General features: G+C 37.1%; 1 protein-coding gene across 1 annotated transcript; it reads left to right on the top strand.

The window, feature by feature from the left end:
* The first annotated feature begins 5,016 nt into the window (after positions 1–5,016).
* LOC149374770 (cell adhesion molecule 2-like) lies at positions 5,017–22,305 on the top strand. Its single transcript, XM_089592131.1, has 6 exons — positions 5,017–5,119; positions 8,938–9,146; positions 14,527–14,662; positions 15,086–15,219; positions 21,831–22,095; positions 22,295–22,305. Exons 1-6 carry the CDS (start codon positions 5,017–5,019, stop codon positions 22,303–22,305), a joined length of 858 nt encoding a protein of 285 aa, XP_089448257.1.
* The last annotated feature ends 243 nt before the right edge of the window (positions 22,306–22,548 follow it).

Raw genomic sequence — 22,548 nt, 5'->3', positions numbered from 1 at the left:
AACGACTGGATAGAGTGCGAAGCTTTTATTACCACAATCCACCTCTTTTTCATCCTTGAACATGACAAACAACGCAAAAACGGGGCGTGTATATTTACGGAAAGTGAGTTTACGTCGGAAGAGTTTTACCGCATGTATATACGTATAGAGCTGTTTAAGGGGAGAAAAAGTAGAAGAAACAGATTTCCAATTCTTGGATTATTACAACTTTTTTATCTATGTTTACAAGTCAAACTTGAACGGTTAAGACAAATAAAAGTGAGAAAAAAAAGTTGCTGGGAAATTAGCTCGACCCGCATGCGAGTGGAACAAGCGGGCAAAAGTTAAATAAAAGTGGGTGGGGGAGTGTGTGGAGGCGCGGCCACTTGAGAAGGAAACGAGGGAACAAGTACGAAAGAGAGAAATGGTGTTTGCTGCTGCAGGTAGTGGACGGTGACGACGACGAGGAGGTGGAGGATGAAAAATAAAATAATAGAAAGAGGCAGACTCCAGTGCACCCGAACAACGCGCATAAACCAATTTAAATTTTCACCCCCACCTCTTGTTATGTACTTTTGGACATTTTCGGGGGTGCTGCTCTGTTCCCCTTTATTTTCCGGGCTACTCCTCGTTTTTCCTTTTATTTTCACTTGAAAATGGAATCCATTTGCCCGGAGCTAGGCTGTACCGGCATTTTTATCCGTTTTTTTTCCAAGGAAAGGAAGTTGGGTGATTTTTTTTCATGGGATTATATTTATATTCCTTGCAGTATATCACTGTAGTGTAAAACATAAAATAGGTACGTACTGGGATTTGTTTGCATAAGATAAAATAACGAACGTGGAAAAAATGGGACGTAGAAAAAAATGTCATGTGCTTGACCTTCATTGATACTAATTAGGCATTGAGAAAATTAAAATCTTTTAAAATTAAAATATATGATTCGTTTGAAAAAAAAAAAAAATAAAAAAGAAACCATGAAATAAAAGACTATGAAAGGAGCAGTCACGTGGCTACTATGCATTGGTACTTCTTTCAATATATGAAGGAACTTTACGATTTAAAAAAATTTTTTTTAAATCTCGTGTGAGAGAAAAAGAAAGAGAAGTTAAGGCTTGAAGCAGACACATACACACCCACACCCCTACAATTAAATAAGAGAGCTCGGGGAAAAAAGGCCAGTAAAAGGCATCAGAGTTAGGTGAGAAGGGGTAAGTCAGAACAAAAGCGGACTCTCAGCACCAATATTGCTGCGTCCTCATCTACCCCATCCACTCCGTTGTTTTGCGAAAATGCATTTGCGTTGCAGTTGTTAACATTCGCTTCACATGTTATCACAACATATTTGACATCAAAAAGATAGCTTAAATAAAAATTCATCCCAGATAGCTCAAAGAAGTACAAAGAAAAGAATTTACGTGCTCAAGAGGTCTCATTCCATTTCTGTAAATTTTTCCAAAAAATTTTCTCATTCTCGCAGGGTATGCATGTGTTTTTGAACATTTTCTCCAGTCCCCAAGACTTTTTCCCCGCAACTACAGAGTACGTGTATGCATCTGTGTGTCCAATAGCCTCGTCGGAGTCTCGAAAGTGTGCGACACAAGTGCATTAGAGGCGCGTGTACCTGCACTTTTGGACGGAGCAAAATGCAAGAAGCGGAACAGGGTTGAAAGAAAAAATGCAAGAGCTCGAGAGGCTCTGCCGCGATTTTGGAACAATTGACGCGGAAAAGCGGGGATGGTGGGCGCGGAGAAAAATAATAAAAGAAAAAGAGACGCCGGAGGAGAAGAGATAAGTTGGCTGGCGAAGCTGGAAAGAAGCGGAGGAATAAAAAAAAGGAGAGTACCCTGACAACGGGGTTGTATGATGGGGGTGGATGATATTATTTCAGTCCGTAAAAAAGAAGGGAAAGAAGGAAGAAAAGTATAACGAGTATAAAATATGCGTGAGGGAAAAACTGACGGAAAAATATAAATATGTAAAAGCTCGTCAATGTATTACGAGACCAATGCGTCAGGGAAAAAGAGATTTGTAATTTTCGACGTTTGCTCATATACATTGGGGATATTTGTTATTTCTCAAATTTTATTTTGTAGTACCTGCAGTTGTGCTTAGCCTTGAGGACAAAAAAATTTTGGACAGGCAAAAGCTCGTTTCTTCCTTCGCAAGTGTCCTGTGCATAATCTGATTATGCAGATATACACGCATGGAAAGATTCGTTTTTCTTTGTCACTATCGTAGATTACATTTTTCTTCTATTGCAAATGACATCCTATTTGTTCTGTTTTTTGCTTTGAGAGGGATTAAGCACAAACGACGAAAAAAGAAAAAAAATAGCGCAGGTGGGGAGCTGAATTTTGATTCGGGACGATTTTTCTCGGAGAGGAGCTTTTTTATGCTCAACGAACGATTGAACGTCAGTCGAATGCTCATCGATAATTCGAAAACTTCGACCCCAACGCTCGTACGAGCGCGTGGCTCGTGTTTCAGATAAGCTGTCAATGCTTCGCATGCGAACGATGGCTTCATACTCTTCCGGATGATAAATTTTTCCCTTTTTTTTTCTTTTTATTTTTCAGACGACAGAGCAAACTTCAACTATTTAAAATGGTTGCAAAGCATGAAAACGTCGATGCATTTTTCAAATTTTTTATTTTTTCAAATACATATTTTTTTTTATACTTGATTTTTTTCAAGTATGACACGTAAAGTTTTTATGCGTTTTTCATAAATTACAATTAAAAAGGACCGATTTTCTAACTCAAATAAATTACGTACATGAATTCATTAAAAATACGTTGTACAACACCACTCCAAGCAAAAGGGGCTAAAACTCTCCCTTAAAAAATCACTGTTGATAACTACAAAAACATATTTTTAAAGAATTGTGAGGTGATATTATCTTGACACGTGATATAATTATTCTATACTATTATTTTTCAATAGAAGATTGTCTCGATTCCAGATCTATTTCTCATATATATGAGTGCATATGGAGTAGTAATTAATACACCATCACCTGTATCTTCAAATGACAACACCCTCACATATTTTAGTTGCAGGAAGTTGATGGTAAAAACATGCAAAATCGAATACAAGTCGTTCAAGGTCATTTTAGAATCAAATGTAATAAATCGGTCTTTATTATAATTTCACACACTCGTATGTCAAGTTCATGTTAAGTAAAAGGTCAAAAAGAGAGTATACACATTTTCTTCTCAATAACCGTGGACGTGAGATAGTTTAGTTCTAAATTTAGCTGATCCAGTCTGACAGATGAATTGTACTTTATTTGATTTTTTTCACTATATTATTTTGTAAATAAGCGTCAGATAGGACAAAATTTCCTCGAAACTTATTTCTTGTGTAAACAAGCAGTCTGCTCCAAACTTCGTTATGCAACGTTATATGGAATTGTTTGAAATTACCCAAAATGTCAGTAAGAAAACAGGAAGTCTGAAGTGCAAAGTAAAGAACACAGAGAAACTTTAGAGACTGCCCGTCGAGTGCGTGGACGTGTAGGTAGGAAATACTAGAAACAAATGAAAAGCGGAAATGGTACAAAAATGGGACGGATTTTAAATGGTTTGACTAGTATGGAAAACATTTCATCGTAAAAGTTGAACTTTATAAAACTTTGTGAACATACTCATTGGAGTAGTTGCGAATTTTTCTCCAAAAAGCAATTGTTGTTGACCACGTGCATTAGTGTAAAATACTTGACAAGAAAGGTTCAGATGCACTGATAAAATTTTCCAGGTAGAGAGAAAAAACTTAACTAAAATACGTACTGGAAGAAATCCAAGGCTGTAAAATAAACGTTATATGCATAAGCATGTGACGAGAAAAAAGAAGTTTAAAGGAGCTCCCATTCTAAAATCATTGTAAAACAAGACCCAATTACAATCAGAGAATTATTATTTTTAATTTTTATAAAAGAACTTTAAAGCCCAATAAAAAAAACTTGATACAAAAATTTCAAATACACTACAAACGTTGATATTACACACAAGTTTGAGGAGCATGTTTAATTTTCATACATCACACCGTGGAAATTTCCTGCGTCGTCGACCAGCGCAGGCTCGTGGAGCCCCTGCTGAGCAAAGGATAGTAGGGGAAGTAGGAATTGCGCCCACAAGAAGCCACCCACTCCTCCTCCACTCCCTCTGCTGACACGAGAAGTGAACAAGAGGGGGAAGAAAGCTTGTGCGCTCTCTTGCTCTTTCACGCAACGGAGGGGCTTTCAGGGGCCGAGAGGCTATGGTTTTTAGCGCAGTTTCTGCCGGTGGCTTTCCGTTAGTGGCAGCCGCTCGTGCATGGGGTTGCCACGTCTTTTTTTGCAATTTACGCTACGAGCGTGCGCGTCAATTTCATTTGCAACCGAAATGTAATACAGTGCGCAAGATAATAAATAATGGGACATTAATAAAAATATTTACATGGATAATTACAATTATAACTATAAAACATGAAGTATTACAAAAAAACAACGACAAAGGACGGGGAAAATATTGTAGTGATGGATGGCAATTCGGGCCTAGGATGTCTGACCACACGATGACTGTTACTACTTGCACGCAGCTGCACCTTTTAATTGCGCTAGTAAACGCGTATGAGAATTTGGATACAATATCATGCATAACGTAGCTCATAGATCAAGTGCAAATGTTCACATTATGGCTGATGGTGCCCTTTGATATAAAAAACTACATAAAATATCATGGAGGTGGAAAGCGTGTATAAACGAAATACATCAGTCAAGAGATCATACACTGCACAACCTTTCGCCAACCACTATGTTTATCCATGTTTAATTAATGAATGTGTATAAAATATGAAATATTAGAAAAATATTGAATGTACAGTGCTCTTACGTAGTGAGTGATACGTGATAATGTGTAAAATGTCTGCAGTGTTCCCGAAATAATGATATCCAAGTGTAGCCATCGTTCGCCAGCTGTCGTAATAGTAGTAAAAGACAACGAAGACGACAAGGAAGACGCAAGGGTAAAGAGACAATAGGTATAAGCAGAAGAAATGAGGAGCAACTTTGGGACGCTATTCTCCATCAACATAAGTGGTGCGAGGAGAATATGGCTGTTGTCGCTAAGGCTGGTGCTTTGTATTACGTGGCTCTCAGGTTTGTATTAGAGACAATTGGAGCTAAGAAAAAAACTCAGAGAACCTCCTTTTCTTCCTTCATATCCTTGTTGTTACATGAGCCTAGTGCTGATGGGTCTACCATAATTACGGTAAATCAAGCCGGACTAGCACCATCACTCATGAGCTTTTGTTTCCCTGTATCTTTGATTGAGCCACTTAATTCCTTCTACTTGGTACCTGTACCACACTACAGTGTTTGTCACTTACATTTTTTTTAATCCTGTATCAAAATGTATATAACTAAAAAAGTTTCTTGACAAACGCTACCGCATAATTTGAAAATGGCAAACAACATAGCTGTTCTCAATTTCACGTAAATAGCCACATCAGGAGTACTTAAGGTATAGCTCTGCAGCATGGATATTAAAACATGTGAAAAAATGTAGCAGATAAACAATCTTATTAGATCACTCTTGGGCATTTTAAATAAAAAAGTAGACGTTTGTCCTGTATCATTTTTTTCTAGCAAATAGTTAAAAAGGGGACAAAATAGATCGCATGGTATGAGGATAATGCTTTTTGAGTTAAATCAGTTTTTAGGTCAGTAGTTTCTCTAATGAGAAAATCTCTAGATATTTCTCTCACGTATCTAGGACTCAGGAGTGTCTAAAAGAAGTAAGGGAAGAAATGGATGAGGACAGGCTGAAATTAAATGTGATTATACATTGCTCCTTTCGTCTTTTTGAATCCAGGAGTTTGGCAATTTGGTTTTATCCCGTTGCTCCTAATAAGGCCATTGACAACAGGGGGGGTATATTTTTTTACGTCACGATAGGTGGGGAAGTAGGGGGTAGTAGGAGAATGCGGCTAATGAATATCATCGTCGTAACTGGTTCTGGCACGGATTTCTCGAGCAACGCAATTTACACGAGTGACCTGAATATCAATTTCATTAAACTACACGTGTAAACACAGATGCGGGGGACAAACAATTACAGCATACTGTGCAGCCCTTAAACTTCCCCGCAACTCCCCCGCTGGTGGCTAACTTGGGTTCGTTTGTGAATGATGTATGCGAGATCCGTGGCTTGGCTCACGTGACTAATAACACACCCTTTGCCAGCCATGTAAATGTAAATGAGTTTTGACATTATTGTTTGCCAAGTATTTTTACTACAAACTTATACCATTTATTACTTGAGGTACTCGGCAAAAGAAAAGCCATGGTGCAATGGGCTTTTAGTTTCCGTTAATTACAAAGTGGTTGCTTGAAACTCAACAGTATTGGGTAGCACCTGAAACAATGGTACCAGACTTACGAGTGTACGTTTTACAAAAATAAAAAAAAAAAATAGAAAAAACGAAAACAATTAGAATCACTCCTACGAGCACACAATACTATCATTAAGGATTCGTTCAGCCATGAATTTCATTTGTTTGGAAAAATGAGTACGTAGATGTACAAAGCAAATAGTGCGAACTAATATCACCAACAGCATATTACGAGGTTTATGTGTATGTTCATATATTTTTTAAACTAACAACCCTCGTGTTCCTCTAAAGTTATTCCTCATAAACATCAGGCCTCGTTATCTGATTTGCCGGCGTGTCGGCAGCTCTCGCCCCTCCTCCCCCACCTTGTTACCATACCCCTGGAAAGTTCGTAGGCTCACACATGTGTGTGCACACATCATAAATACACGCGCACATATATATATATACACACTGGCTGCACGCTTGTGCACACAAACAATTACTTATACTCGAGCCAGGCTGTATAGGCTTAGGATCTTATGTGCAGACACATGTGCCTACGTAATGGTGGGTAAGGGTTTGCTTCCATGCATACAGGTGACCCCAACGCGGCATCGTAGTAATTTACGTACGGAGAACTAGTTGTTGGTGTATAAGCATGTTTGAATTCTCAGAAGTTTAATATTGGTACGTACGTGCCTCTGTTTGGCTGTGCGTAGAAACTATTGGCGAGTACCTACTTCTTCGACGTGTGGGTACGTTTGTTTATACGAATATCGTACTAAACTTAATATCAAAATGGCCAATCCAAAATGACGGTACATCTTTTTCACTACATCCCCACGAATGACCCTCTTTGTACGTATACCAGACTTCAATTTTTTCAAGAGTTTTTGATGCTATAAGGTAAAAATACTTTTGTTATACTTCAAGATTTAAAATAAAGTGACACATCAAGTGTGGAGTGTGAGAAAAATTTTTTCAAATCAAATGGCTTTAACTGAGTTTTAATCGACCGATACGCTTAAATAAGTTAATTATCGATTTACTTTGAGTCATTTGATATGTATGTAAGGGCTTGAACAGTAGACTGTAATAATTTAATTCATAATATTTTCAATTCTATTCTTGACACTTGATAATGTTGTTGGGTTATTATAAAAGGCTCATGTTTGGCTTCTTTCAATTTATTGAAATGAACGATTGAAATATAATTTATCGAATCATGAAAGGTGCTCGTTATGTCTATTGTGATTCATTCAAACTCGTGTTTTTGATCTGCTTATAAATATTTACAAGCACATTTTACATTTTACGTTAAATTTTTAAATTTAAATCAAGAGGGAGAAAAGAACTCTGCATGTAAATAGAATTAACTTGATAGTTTGCGAGAGTATGATGGACCGTGATTTCAAAAAGGAGCATCAAATCGAGCGTCGCTGTACGAAATATCGAGGATTTAATAGCTAATTCGTAGCTCGACTATTACGTGGACTTACACAATATTTATTGTTTGCAAAGTGGGTACCATCTGACAAGTCAAATTATAATTTTACCATTGTTTATCGTACACTTATTTGGGTAAAAAAGCTTTATTACGTAAATTAGCAGTGTAGTTCCAGTTTATTGATATTAGAGCTCGTTTTGTATGAAAAAAGAACTATTGTTACAAAATGATGGAAAAGCTAGAATATAAAAGGAAATGTATCCAAAATGATCTCTTGGTCGAGTTATTAAGTTGGGTATCAGTAATTTTTCAAAGCACATATGTTCTCCCGAAAAATACAATTAAAATGTAATGGTTGTACCTTATTTTGGTACAAAATTTATCATTTTCAATGGCAAATGTGGATTAACAATTTTTTCAATCTACATAAAGAAGTCATCGGTTCATTATTTATTGCATTATTCCATAAAATCTCCATAAGAAGACTTACTGCTCCTAGTATAAACAGGACACCTTCAAAAAAAAAAAGTTTAATAAAATGGCAGCGTTTTTCTTTTTGTATTTATAAACTAAAAGAGATTATTTCACTACCCAAGTGGTTACTTTTTTTATCATACAAAAAATATGCAGATACAAAAAAAAACAACAATCGTGCAATATCACCCAGCTGCAGGTATAATTTGTACAACGTAAGAGCCCCGAAAATTTTAGTTGAAAAGTTGAAAAACAAACATGACATACTCTTTTCGTGAAAACAACACATCGTAATAGTCGTAATTTCACTTTTGTATCCCATGCTGGGTATTCATTGTAATCGTAATAACTTACTCTCTGAACTTTTTGTACGGTCAAATTAAGCTTAGAGGACTTGAAGTGAGTGAAACAAGAAGAACGCAATAAAGCGAGGTTTTGCCTTTCTCCTTGTCCTCTAACTTTTTTGGTAGCAAACAGACATTTACTTGTAACGACACGTACATTTCATTACTAATGTATAACACGGAAAATGCCAAACACGTTCTTTTCAAATTCAAAACCTTAAGCACAAATTGGAAAAAATAGAAAAATATTATAGAATCTTATACTGTGGCATTAAAGCTGCCATATAATAAAATATTTTAAAAAATAAATCAGAAGTTTGCCTTTACTTTTTACAGGTGCAGTGGAGGGCCTGATGATGACGAACCTGAAGATACCCACGCACGTAGTGCAAAATCAAACTGTGCGGATGGAGTGCGAGTTCGACTTGGACGGGGAGCCCCTGTACTCGGTCAAGTGGTACAAGGACGGCAACGAGTTTTATCGCTACGTGCCAAACGAGCGACCCGACGTCCACGTCTTTTCCCTTCCTGGCGTCAACGTCGACGTACGTACAATCCATACTATGATGCTATAAAAGCTTCCCTTTATTACTTTTGTTATTTTTGCTTCCACATTGTGATATCATCCCGATACCTTCTGTCCCCTGGCATTTTCTCTCCCTCCCTCTCTTCCATACTCTTTTTTTATGCAGCCACATTCCCCGAGTTTCTTCCCCACAGTGAGCTTAGGGGGTTGGACGAGGGGCGCCACGAGGAGTAGGAGTGGGAGGGGCTCTACGACGTGCGCTGTTGTGCGAGCTTTTATTATGCAATGGGACAGAATAATCACGTTACATATTTTGGTCCAAAGAGAAAACTAGAGGAATAAACAACGAATATTTCAATGTAGTTGTCTCACTGGAGGATTTAGGGGCCCAAGAATTTTTGGTTTCTCGCGATTTTTTCTTTGGAATGCATATTTATACTGAGTGGAATTAAAATTCGACCCATAAGAGTAATGCGAAGAGGAGAGATTTGGACACTGTGAAGTTTTTTAGTATTTTATTATTTTTGTATGTATTACCACAAAGTGTATACTACAAAAAATAAGAATCGACGCTGTTTAGTGCATGGGCCATGACTCAGTTTTCATACCAAATGCTCTTCAGATAGTTTGTTTTATTGTATCAAGTAAATATCTAAACATTTTTAGGTTTTCTACTAAAAAATTATGTTATATTTTAAATAAGAGACATGTTTACCTGATGTTTTAATCTACACATTACAATATAACTTGACAGCAACTAAAGCTTCGTTACTTTTTGAAAAAACCAAAAAAATTATTTTAACATTCATTCATCATTCAAGAGCGCAATAGCTTCAAAGTGTGCTTAAAAAAGTTATTCTACAGTATATATTACTTTTGTTGGGGTTAAGTGCACGTTACTTTTCATGCTTTAAATTCTTTATTTTTACAAGAAAAAAAGGAAAAAAAATAAAGCCTTGTTCGCCACGACTTTGAAAATTACTCTTCTTTCTTCCTTATGGAGCTTATGATGCATCTCATTAAATGAAATAAAAGCGTTTCGATTAATCTCTCTCTCCCTCTGTCTGTCTTTTCTTCGAGGGGATTTTTTGTGGAGCAGTGTAAATATGTATATTAAGCAGCTCAGTCCTCAACGTCACTCCTACGAGTGAGAATAAGAATAGAAAGACAAAAGGTGGAGGATTTAAAATAATAAAAGCAAGTAATCTTGACCATACTTCTCAATGCGGATTATTGTCACTCCTAAAAGTTTTAAAAAAAAATTCACACGGAAAGTGGGCTAATCAAGGCTAAGGCTTTTCTCGAGTACCGAAGTGCTATACCGCAGTACTTACTTCGTCCAACTATTACAGCACGAGTAGCACCACTAGCAGTAACTCCAGTTCTCCGAGAGTTAATTTCCTTTGTCTTGGAAAGGAGGCGATGCGTTTGGGGCAAAGGCTTGGAATTGAAAGTAATTTCAAGTTCCCCGTCCCTATATGCACTCGTACTTGTTTTAATTTCATACGGAGAGCTCAAAGCCTACTTTCCTCAGAATTGCCAGAAAAATTCATGAGCTAATTTAAGGCTACATTGATTTTTAAATCTGTAAAAAGTCACCAAGAAACTCATGACCTGAATTATCTCTCTCTAATTTTTTTTTGAACTCCAAAAAGACGTGTAATTTAGTTTTTATGAATTTCAAACCATAAATGGGATGGTAATATATAAAAAGTATAATAATTAGTTTACCTATTTCAAAGAGTAATTTGATAATCTAAGCTAACAAGAGAATTTTCAAAAAATTTAAGCAAAAAAATTTTCCAGAATACATTTAAATGTAAAAGCATTCTGAGCTGTAATATTATTCTGAGTTTCGATGGATTTAATATATGTATATATATATATATCAATGAATTAAGTACGTGCCACAGAGTAAAGAATCTGACACAGCTAGCACATGTACACAAAAGGAAACCGCAGAGGTATGGTGTTGCTTTGGCCTTCTGTTTCGAAGACAAGGGACTTTCCACCCGTAATCGTTAGGTTTACACATAATGACACAAACACAACAGCTAGGAGCTATATACAAAAGGAAACGATGGATCGAGGATAAGGGACTTTCTGCCCGTATAATTGTTTGGCGTACATGTAATTACGTGTGGAAAGTAAATTTTCTATTTCTTACTATACCTACGAATGAAAACAATACATACACACACAATTGCAGTTATTACCCTCCCTCATTCCAAGCGTCGTCTTCCCCCTTTGTGGATGCCACTTTTAAGTAGAAACGTAAGCAACTGCAGCGGCATAACCACCTTTGATTCACGTACGTGCACTTATTTACACAAGAGGCTGTGGTATGCCGAAGAACAGAGACAAGCGTAGAGAGAAAGAGAAATGCACCCACACACACTACCATAGAGCAACACACTACAGAGAGTCCTAAGCGCTATTTTATTAAGGTCTGACCATACGCGGATACGTACTACTGCTCTTGTTAATTTTCTGCTTTATACAGAACGAAAAGAAAGAGAGGGCGTCAAAGAGATTTTTTGCAACTTAAGGGGTAGCAGTTAGGGTATGACACTTCATAATCAATTCAAAATATGAGTAGATAGATTGTCTATTATATACTTGAAGATCTATTAGATCGATGTGAATTAATTAATTTCAATATTGCACACGTTGTGCAAGAGCAAGCAAACAATAGGCAAACGTATGGCATTCATAGTAGCGATGATAGCACTGCACAATACGCTCATAGGGCCATTTTTGTAACATTTTTTGATCTTAGAAACGTACATTACAACGAGTAACAAAATGACATATCTTCGCACATTGTGAGTAAGCAAGAAAATTAAGAACGATAAATTCAAAGTAAATTAGTAAACTGTAGGTATGGGTTTACATTATTTAAAAATATATTTATAATTAGAAAAAAAGCAAATTAAAAAAACTTGTAGTTATTTTTTTTATACATGAAGCATATCGGGAGAAAAAAAAATTGAAGGAAAGAAATCATAATTTTAAAGTCTCGTATCATATATCGACCCTATCCTTTTCAGGAGGAAAAGATTTTTCTGCATATAAAAGGAGAAAAATCTCCACAGACTATATGAAATTCTTTTTCATGCAGGCCAAGACTCGTGTCATATATTCAGACGCTGACACTCACTCCAGCTTGAATGTAAAAAACTTGTCACACTCGATTACTCACATCATTTTAACACAAGACCTCTACATTCAAATTATTTTCTTCTTCGCAATATACAGTAAACATGACAAAAATTTTCTATTTCAATTTATTTTCCATAGTTCAAGTGTTGATTCACTATAATGTAAATTCAATACATCAGCAATAGAAAAATTTAATTTAATAAAATGGCACATCAGATAAAAATAAATATTTCCTGAATGAGTTTTAATCAATTCATTTTGTTTACGAGTTTTTTTAACAATTAAGTACATAAACTGAAAATGAAAATAAAAACACAGAGGCACTACAGCTGAGCATCACAAAAATCCATGCATTAAAATTACCATGTTTACAAAAACTTAATAAAAAAGTAATCTTTACGTGAAAAATCCATACAAACCCTACACTTGTTCACCACGGTATTGGATGTAAAATCAAGTTATACACGCATGCGGGGAGAGAGAAAGAGAAAGGGAAAGCTAGACTATCTGCAGTGCTTTAAAAATTCGTTACCTGTAGACTATTTTTATCTGTTCGCCGTGTAACAACACTTCTAGTCCTCAGCAGCGTCTGTAATGACCTCTCGTACCATTTTCATGAAAAATAAAGAAGAAAAAACAACACAAATGAAACTCCCTTGGCAGAAGAAGAAGTATAAGGGTTGGTACTGAGCTGTACGAAGCAATAATGGAAAAAAGTTACGATCGAGCAGTAGCAGCAGCAGCAGCAACGGCAGCGTTTGCAAGAAGGAAAGAGTAGCAGTGGTGGGAGAAAAAGAGCGCAGTTGGGAGGTAGAAGGCCAACGGCGAAGGAGCAAGGGAGCCGAGAACGTGATTTGATCGTAAATTCTTCGGGAACCTTAAACGTGCGCTGAAAATAGAATGACTCGTTACCCGGTTAGACGCCCTCTCCTTCTCCCTCCTCCCTGTCTTTCTCTATCCTTCCCAAAAAACTGGGGGCCCTCAGATTTCCGCTTTTCACGCGTGCACATGCTGTAACTGTGCCAAAGGATAAAGAGAGCAGCGCGGAAAATCGCGGTCGCGTCCTTTGTTCTCGCGGTGAAACGCCTCTCCGTCATAATTTCCCGCCACAGCTATGCTTTCATTCTTATCTATGAACGTGACAGGCTGAGGGTCAACCTCTCGCTTTCACGTGCTGGATAGGCAAGAAGATTTTGGGACATGATTTATTAGTTCATTCGAAATAGAGCTATTTTGCTCTACCTCTTAGCTCGAAGCATGAATTAGTGTGAAAATTTCGCAACAATACTTGAAAGAGCTCTAAAAGTTGATGATGAAGTTTACACTTATGAATAGGAACTGAGACTTCCTTTCTGTTTGTCAGGCTCAAGTTTGTGTTGAATTACGTACCAAATGACTTACTTCAACGTTATGTCAGGCAAATATCTCTCGCCTTGTTGCATTTGTTAATTTTTGTCTTATATTAAATTATGTAGGACCATTTCCAGTATAAAGGAGCCTTGGTTACAACTGGATTTAGAACTGTCATTACAGTACTTCGTCTAAATTATCCTGGGAGAATGTGTATAATTTTACAACATGAAGTTGAAAGCTTCTGGTGGAAATGCCTCAGTGCAAGAATTGGATTCGTACATAAAACACAAACACAACACGGAAATGCAATGTCGCTCTGATATACGGATTGACAAACACTGATTTCTATCTCGTCCCAGTAAAACATTTGAATTTAATTGAGATTTTATATCAGATTTAAAGTAACAGCTTAAAACATTTTAACGTTCTAATGGAAAATGGATGTAAAGTTGATACATGTGTGTATTTTTATTTATAAATACAAACCATGCTATTATCTATATCTTTGTGGTTTTGTTTGAATTCAAAAAAGTATAATAGCAACTTTAACTAATAATCCTTCAAACCCACGTATACATAAAAGGTGTTTTTTCAGGTTTTGAAATATCAATGTATTTCAATTTTTTATTACATAGCACGCAAAGACTATTGCCCCAAAAAATACCAACTAAACTTTTTCCCCGTGAACGACAGGTGCTGTGGATTTTTAGAAAAAAATCGAATGTCATTATTTGTAAATAGAACTAGGATCCGATTACTTCTTTGTGTTTTCTTTGATAATAAATCTCCGAAAAATATAATCATCACTTTTCCACCCAATAACCACATTGAACAACCCTTCCTCTCTATCTACAGCTAAATGTATTTTTCTTTTGATTTTCCAGAAATACAGCTCCTCGGAGCGATCGGTCGTCATCCACCGAGTGAACCTTGACAGCAGTGGCCGGTACAGGTGCGAGGTGTCCGGCGAAGCTCCTGCCTTCGACACCATTTCGGACCACAGCGATTTGGTCGTTGTCGGTGCGTGTACTTGTCCGTTATGGCGTGCATTATACTTTATTATAAAAATGCAAGAGGAAAAGTAGGCCCCACACACACGCGCGTATTTCAACAGATCAGATGCTCAATCAAGATTAATCTTATACATTTTTAATTGGTCATATTCATTTGGCACAAAGTACACGTGCAATGCCTTGTTTTTTTTCCTTCTTTTTCTCTCTCTACAATCTGTCACTGAATTTTTTTTCGACCACATCAACCACGGTATTGTTCAGTTTGTAGGGAACTAAAAATTACAACCCTAAAATTTATGTACAATTTCAAACCTTCGATACTTAATATTTATACACACGTCACACTGACACCTACACTTACACGTGACTACAAATTTATATTACACGTATGAGTGTACTAAAGTACAGTTATCTTAACTCTTTTGAATAGTGCTGCCAAAGGATGGGCCGAAAATTAGCGGAGGCAAGTCAAAATACCAGCTGGGCGACCTGGTGCAAATGAACTGCACGTCAGCCCCGTCGAAGCCACACGCCACTCTGACGTGGTACATCAACAACATTGAGGTGAGTCGTTTATTAGCCAGCACTCCATACATCTCTAATCTTCATTCTAAACGAGATAACTTATGGAGAACTGAATCTCCCCCCTCCCGTAAGTGAGAGACAAAGACCTACTTTTTAAGAAAACATTATAAATAACGTACATATGGTTGCGTACTTCATCTTTCATTTTTTACCAAGTAGGAGTATCATTTGTGTGATCGAAAAGCTTTTGATTATTTACTATCCATTATTGTGATTAATTGTTGTAGCTGTCGATTTGCCCATTAGCATATTCACTGCTGCATTAATCACTACAAATGTAATTTATAAAGCGTTGGATCGACTACGCACGTAAGTGAGAAGCAGAAAATTTATCTTCACCAACTTTTTGATTGATTGAAAGCCTGTGTCCCCTAAATTCTACTGTATAGTCACACGTAGTGTGTTGTTTACTTAAATTCGTTTGACAAAAATTCATTTCTTGCATTACTTCTTTTTATTCCAATGGCTAATTCTTTGATATGTTACGAGCCTAGTTGAAGTTCTATAGTTTTCAGCAAATATTCAAAGCTTATCATAATTATTGATAAAATAAAATTTGTGAAATGACAAATACTTGCACAAAAGACTACAGTATTATATGAACCATGAAATCGGAATAACTAGACGATGAATAAAATTCTTGCATGTTTGACACTAAAACTTGGGGATGCAGCTGGCCGGCCACAAAGTCCTGCTTTGAGTAACAATGGTTGTTCAGCTTCGTCAGCACCACATAGCAATAGCATAAGCCTAGAAAGTACACACATTGGCTAAAGTGTGCACATGAGCTAACCCCCCTCCCTCTAGACCCCAAAACCAGAACGCGCCAAACCCAGAAGCGGTGGAGATTAAACTATTTTCCAAGTGAAAGTTTGCCACATACGACCGCGGTACACACAAGGCTCAAAAGGAAAGTTCCCCAATTATGGAATACATTTTCGTCCTTTCGCTTCATACCTCTCCCAAACTTCTAAATCCCTGATCGGGACGCTGAGTGTGACTTTTATTACACTTTCTACGCTTGGGAGAGACTACTGTGAAGTCGACTGCGCACAGATTGAGGGGTTTATTGTTTTGTTTTGCTTGAAAAAATAAATTAAAAGTGGGAAACACAAAAATAAACTACATTGAGTTTGGTGAGATCTAAGAAATAATTATAAGTCTTTTGAACACGTCGAAAAGGGGAAGGCTGTCGCAAGTTTCTGGTTGGAAAGTTGAGCAACCCTCAGAGAAAAATGGCCAAAACATACTATCAATTTTTTCCCAACGCTGTAAGTATAAAAAAAAAAAAAAAACACATAGTCTTTACTCCCACCAAACGAAACATCCTTGTGCGATCTGGCCTTCACAACAAACTGACCCCGCTTTTACCACAAATGTATCATTTTTATCTTTGAATGGCAGTGACGTGTTTGGACCTGCTCTGATTAGCAATCTAATCTCCGAAGAGCTGGTTAGCCAGCATACATATATAAAATAGGTACACATAGATGACCGCATCCGTATATACATACGTGGTCAGGTATGCATACTTTTTTATTTTACCTGGCTCTATTGACACATAACGTATCCATGTCTGGGGAGACCTGTTTCTCATTCAACCACGTAACCTCCTTCCATTTTCCTAACACTCTGACAGCTCTTAAAAAATTCCTACACCAAAAAATTTAACACTCTATGTGTCGTGACCTCCTTTTACCCTGATACGCCTGTAAAGTATGTGGAAACAAGAATAATACAAATAGAGAGGATCTAAACCACACAAAAAGTCTCGCAGATATTATACGAATAAAGGACAAGCACAATAAGTGCCATTCAAAAGAACAAAATATAAAAAAACAAAGAGTTAACAGTTCAGGCTGAAAAAAACTCATAGGTGTGCACTGGTGCAGCTACTGCGCTCACCACTGGACTTAAAGTCTCTCACCCTATATATTTGAAAATTAATGTTACGGAGCGCTGGAGCGCCGCTATATTGATTAATCAGCTGTGTACTGTACTGAAATACGACCTACCACGAGCCTCTTTTTCTTTCTTCCCAGAATTTTTTTTTGCTTCTCTTGGCTCTGAAAAAAAAGTGACTTACTTTGTATGCTCTTTCAACTTATTCCCCTTCATTTGCCACCAAAGTCTCTTAATTTCCGTGTGTAATCTATTTTCTTTTGTTTTTCGGAGTTTGTCATGTCTCTTTCTCACCCATCCCATCCTCTGCGCACTACAGGGAAATAGACTTTTCTCACGTGACGAGGGACACGTGCCTTAAAGAGCAAAGAAAAGTAGGATGTACTTATACACGTCCCCGACAGTTGCCGGAGTTGGGCAGGCGTTGGGCAGCTGCTCAATGAGATTTGCGCGAAAAGTTGGCTCGACGTCGCTGTACTTACTGGGACGTTGGGATGTTGCCCTAAGCAGATTTGGGAGGGAAAAAGAGAAAAAGATGAAGTACGTGCACGTTTAGGGTACATACGTCATTTAATGTCAAGTGTGTGGTATACTTACCACCTTTAGCTGAGAATCTTGGCGTTAGTTGATGCTTTTGTACGTCTAATGAGACCGAAAGTAATTTCGTTCACAAATGGAGGAACTTTCTTGGGTTTTTCTTTTTTTTTTTGTGGTACAAGTTTTTATGTCTAGCACGTCAAAAGTTTTTTCTTTTCTTTTTTTTTTTTTGTAACTAGCATACATGTAATATCGATAATAATTACAAGATAGGCCCTATGCGTTATGAGAGAAAAACAAGCACTTTTACACAACCGGCAACACTTTCTTCCCTCCTACTTTTTCCATGTACCATTTTCTGGACGACGCAGTTGTATTATTATCTATACATGCCATCAAACCTTATCGACGCCACATCGATCAGACTTACGACTTGCGAAGACAATGTGGATGAAATTTAAAAAAAAACGAATGTCCCACTAATTTATTTGCTCTTTCCTAATAACTATGCTACATTAATGATACACGTGGGCCTACCCTACGCATACCAATTTTTTTTTCCGCAACGCGCGATCGAACAATAATTGCAGGCCTCGAGTCGCGGAGCTAAAAACGACACGCGAGAGCCACCGATGCGTAATGAATCCCCAACTACCCCCCACCCCCATTAACACTCTGGTACGGAAAATTGGCGCTCCACATTCGAAGCCTCACCCTCTCGTAATAAGTGTACACACGCAATTCGCTACGACCACTGTCTGACGATGAGTCTTCGTTAAGCTCTCACGGCTGGTGCGTTGGGTGCAGACGCCATCGTACGACTGTGTTATTAAAAAGATAAATCATGGCGTCAGTCCTCCAGCCACATCCTTTGGCATATACCTGACCGAGGATGTACTCAAGAATCCAGATCTTCTTACCTGTGCTTCATCGATCGGCTGTATGTAGACGCTTTAACTGAATAATAAATGATTTTTTGCTTGAATTAAGTGTGTCGATGAATAATTTTGAATGACTTTATTAAAGGCATTTCGTTACTCATCATAATTTTATCATTTCGCATGAAAAAATTTGGTACATAAAATGTATTGCAGATAGTTTTTCACTCGTCATCATCTTTTTTTTTTGTTTTTGTCTTCCCAATAATGAGGGCTTAGCGAGGATTTTTAAAAAGCTGTTCCGTCTATCATTCGCCCACAATCGCTCCTCCATCTCCTCATCTTCAGCCTTCATTATGCATACATGAATCTTCTTTCCCCCTCGTAGCGATGTTACGCATCGTGCACACACGCATAGGTGGCTCACGAATGCAGCTTCCGGTTCTCCTTAGTTTTTCCCACTTTTTTCGAGCTCATATGAGGTTTTCAAAGTTCATTTAAATTTAGAGTGATTCTGCTGTGTCGTGTAGTGCAGTGCATCCACCAAGTAGAAGGGTGCCCAGAGTTCCTCTATCCTTTTCAAAAATTACAATCACTGCAATAGTTTACTTTGGAAAAACTTGTTTCTTCTTTTCGAGAAAGACTTTTGAAGGAAAAGAAAAATAATGAAAGAGAAGTTCATCGACTGTAAGGAGAAACAATCAAGTTTTTTCGGTGCCAAAAATGGAAAATCTATCGTCCCCTTTCACTTTCTCCATCTCTCAGAGTCTACAGCCGAAATCGATTGGTATCTACCGACTGAAGAGGAAATTTATTCGTTTGTCACGGAAAAAGTTCGCTTGGTCATAAGCACCAGAGTTCGAGAGTAAGTATTCCGAGTGATCGTTTTAATTCATTGCCCAATAAATATTTTGATCGCACTGCGTGAGGCGAAACGATCGTAAACATCACAGCAATTCAAGCGTTTAGATGTACCCCTTTAAAATTTGTATCATCTAATTCTATGATTTACATCCTACGTTCTTATGAACACCAACTCATCAATACTGAGAGAACGTAAAATAACTACAAGACTTTGTGAAATCTATAAGCAAATAACTTGCACTAGCACACCATTTTTACGTGATCAACTTTTATGTGCGATCAGATAAATCTATATATCTTGTGTATAACCTTTGCCTCCCACACAAAACTCGTGCGATCTCGTAAAAATAATCTCTATGGCCTCGTATCTGAGCATAAGTACTTTTTTGACAAATATGTACATTTATTACATCCTTTCCTGGTAATACGAAAAAAAAGGAAAAGAGATAAGAGTGAAAAATATTTTCAAGTGCTATTTGGATAATGATGTGTCTTGTGTGAGGCTAGAATAATCTACCACAAAGCTCCAGGCGAGTCTCTCTGCAGCCCTCATAGAGTAGAGAAAGAAGGCAAACGCAAAAAAATATATTCACTAATGGCGAGTCCCTGCTGCGGAGGTCAGAGGGAGTATAATGTCTTTATGGGGTACAAGCTCCCTCTTTGCCTTGCTATAGATTTACGGCCACATTCCAAAACTCTCACCCCCGGCTTTTTTCCACCCCCTCTACTCTGCTGTTGGTTTTTTTTTCACAGTTTCGTTCTTTTCCATGTCTTCTTGTACCTCTATATTTCTCCCAATCTGTAGTATTCGTCTTTTTTCACTCTCTCTTCTGTATGAGGATTAAAATCGTTAGCACCGGGGTCTTTTTACACAAACGATGCGGAAATTAGTTCGTAATACCCTTACTAGAGACCAGAGAATAAGATAACTAAAAGGTTTCGGACTAAAGAGCCCTTTTTGTCCTTCCTATCTCTATTTTTTCCACGCTACTACCCTTACATCAGAACAAATTTTTTTTTTGAGGTTGCAACTACACGTTCTGTCCGTGTAATACTATTTTAACGAAGAGAATTTCCGAGCTCGAAAAAATGTAGTTAATTGGAGATACTATTTATTACTCAATTTTAGAATGTGTCTTTTTGTGTTGGAAAAATAACAGTCGATTAATGCTTAGTAGTAATAATTTTGATGTCAACAGTCAGACTATCCTTATTTACAATAAAAATTTATTTGGTTTTTTATAATTTTTTTGTATATATTTTTGTCCGTACCTTTGATTTTAACCTTAAATTACATATAGCGTTTTTATTAGGCATAAAATTTTCAATAAAAGGGTCATGAGTCCGTATCTGTATTTTAAATTCAAATCTTTTTTATCTGTACCATTTTTATAGAACGTTGTTTTACGAGGGAGATATGTATGACCAAACGCATAGTAGTTCTACTCAATCTTAAGCCAAAACGTTCAATTTTCAAAATGTTTTTTCTAATCGTTAAGATTTATTTTTCGTTGTGGAGCATAAAGTTTTAAAAAGGTTGTTTGTTACATAAGTAATACGTGGCTAACTAAACTCTTGGTTATACTACTTAATTTGTAATATAAAGATGCAAGCAGTACTGGGCACAGGGTTTCAAATATCTTAAGTAACATAAGAAACACGCGTCTGACTAAACGTATCGTTATATTACTCGATTTCTAGTTCGCATGTTTAGTTGTCAAAACGTTGTTTTTTGCAATATAATACATTATTTCAGTGCATCTTTAAGCATAAAGCTTCAAATAATTTACATGTTCCAAAAGAAAAACTTACCCAACTATAACTTCAGTGACATTACTTAATATCTGGTTCTAGTACTGAGTAATTAGTATTTTAACTCTTTCTTATGAAACAAAAATATTTCGCTGTCCTTCTTCGGATGTAAACACCTATACCGAGCAATTAAAATGCAAGGCAGACCTGTCTGACCAAACGCATAGTTGCACTACTAGAAACATGATTTGGATATTAAATCAAACTGTTAGTTTTTTCAACGAAAATTTATTACGAATTATTAGACAAAAACTTTCAAAGCTTCGATTTTTTACTTGTAGAAGACATGTCTGACCAAATACACAGTTGTACCACTGAATCTTTGGTTTGCAGTTTCAGGGATCATAAAAATAAATGCTTTCGATTCAGTGTCATATAAAATCTGATTTTTTTCATGAATTTTACAAATGAAACAATTTTACTATTTGTAATGTACTTAACAGAGAAGTACTTTTAAATGTCAGACAAAAATACCTGTTTGCAATCAAATCAGATCTACTTCGTCTACATACCCGTACATCAATAATAATGCATACAACGAAGATATGACCCATATATACTGCATAACAAACCATCGGCAATTTTTCTGGGTCGTAGGTTACGGATAACAAGACGGTTGGTCCCCGCAGCCACCAAATGGACAAGAATGGCCTGGAAATCGAAAAACTTGGTCTGAAATTCGAGGTGAAGTCAAGCCACTTCCTGCACGGTGACATCCACTTCAAGTGCATCGCCACCATACCGCTGGTGTACAAGCGTATAGAAAAGCATCGAGTCATTGACGATGGTAGCTTATTCAAGCAGCCTCTGGAAAGCCGTGGCACACGAGCTCAGAGTCACTTGAGGAGCAACTACAACTCAGGTAGGTGTATGTATGTGTTTAGTATTACGTGAGTCGATTGTGCTATAAAATCTGGGCTAGAGAGGAGCGGTGGGGATTCCCTTTTTTGTTTTTCGAGGAAGGAGAAGTTGCTGTGATGTGTACACAAAGCGGAGGCAGTGGCGTTTGAGCAAACTGCAGTGATTTGACGTCCGGGGAAATCTCGTTTCTGTTCCCTCAGGCATGACGTGAAGTTTTTCTTTTCCCCATTCATTTCATCTTAAAACCTGCCTTAGTCAGAGAAAAGCCTTAAAATTTTCGCTGAAACTTGAGAAGCAGTTTTAATGGAATTTTACAAAATTTTTTTTTTTTTTCATAATTTTTACTTATTTACAAGTATAAGTGTACATTAAATGATACAAGTTCTTACAACAACAACAACAACAACAACAACAACAACAACAACAACAACAACAACAACAAAAACTACCCCAA

The sequence above is a fragment of the Copidosoma floridanum genome, unplaced genomic scaffold (assembly GCF_036245765.1).
Source record: "Copidosoma floridanum isolate Cflo_tuat_1 unplaced genomic scaffold, Cflo_Japanese_pri ptg000014l, whole genome shotgun sequence".
NCBI lineage: Eukaryota > Metazoa > Arthropoda > Insecta > Hymenoptera > Encyrtidae > Copidosoma > Copidosoma floridanum.
Note: the sequence above shows the minus strand (reverse complement) of the source record. Positions and strands in the feature narration are given on the sequence as shown.

What these genes read in the sequence shown, in the direction of transcription:
- LOC149374770 (XM_089592131.1), top strand. Translation starts at nt 5,017, where the DNA reads ATGAGGAGCAACTTTGGGACGCTATTCTCCATCAACATAAGTGGTGCG. An exon ending in TTCCTGGCGTCAACGTCGAC is followed by an intron (nt 9,147 to 14,526) that starts GTACGTACAATC and finishes TTGATTTTCCAG; the next exon opens with AAATACAGCTCCTCGGAGCG. An exon ending in GGTACATCAACAACATTGAG is followed by an intron (nt 15,220 to 21,830) that starts GTGAGTCGTTTA and finishes TCTGGGTCGTAG; the next exon opens with GTTACGGATAACAAGACGGT.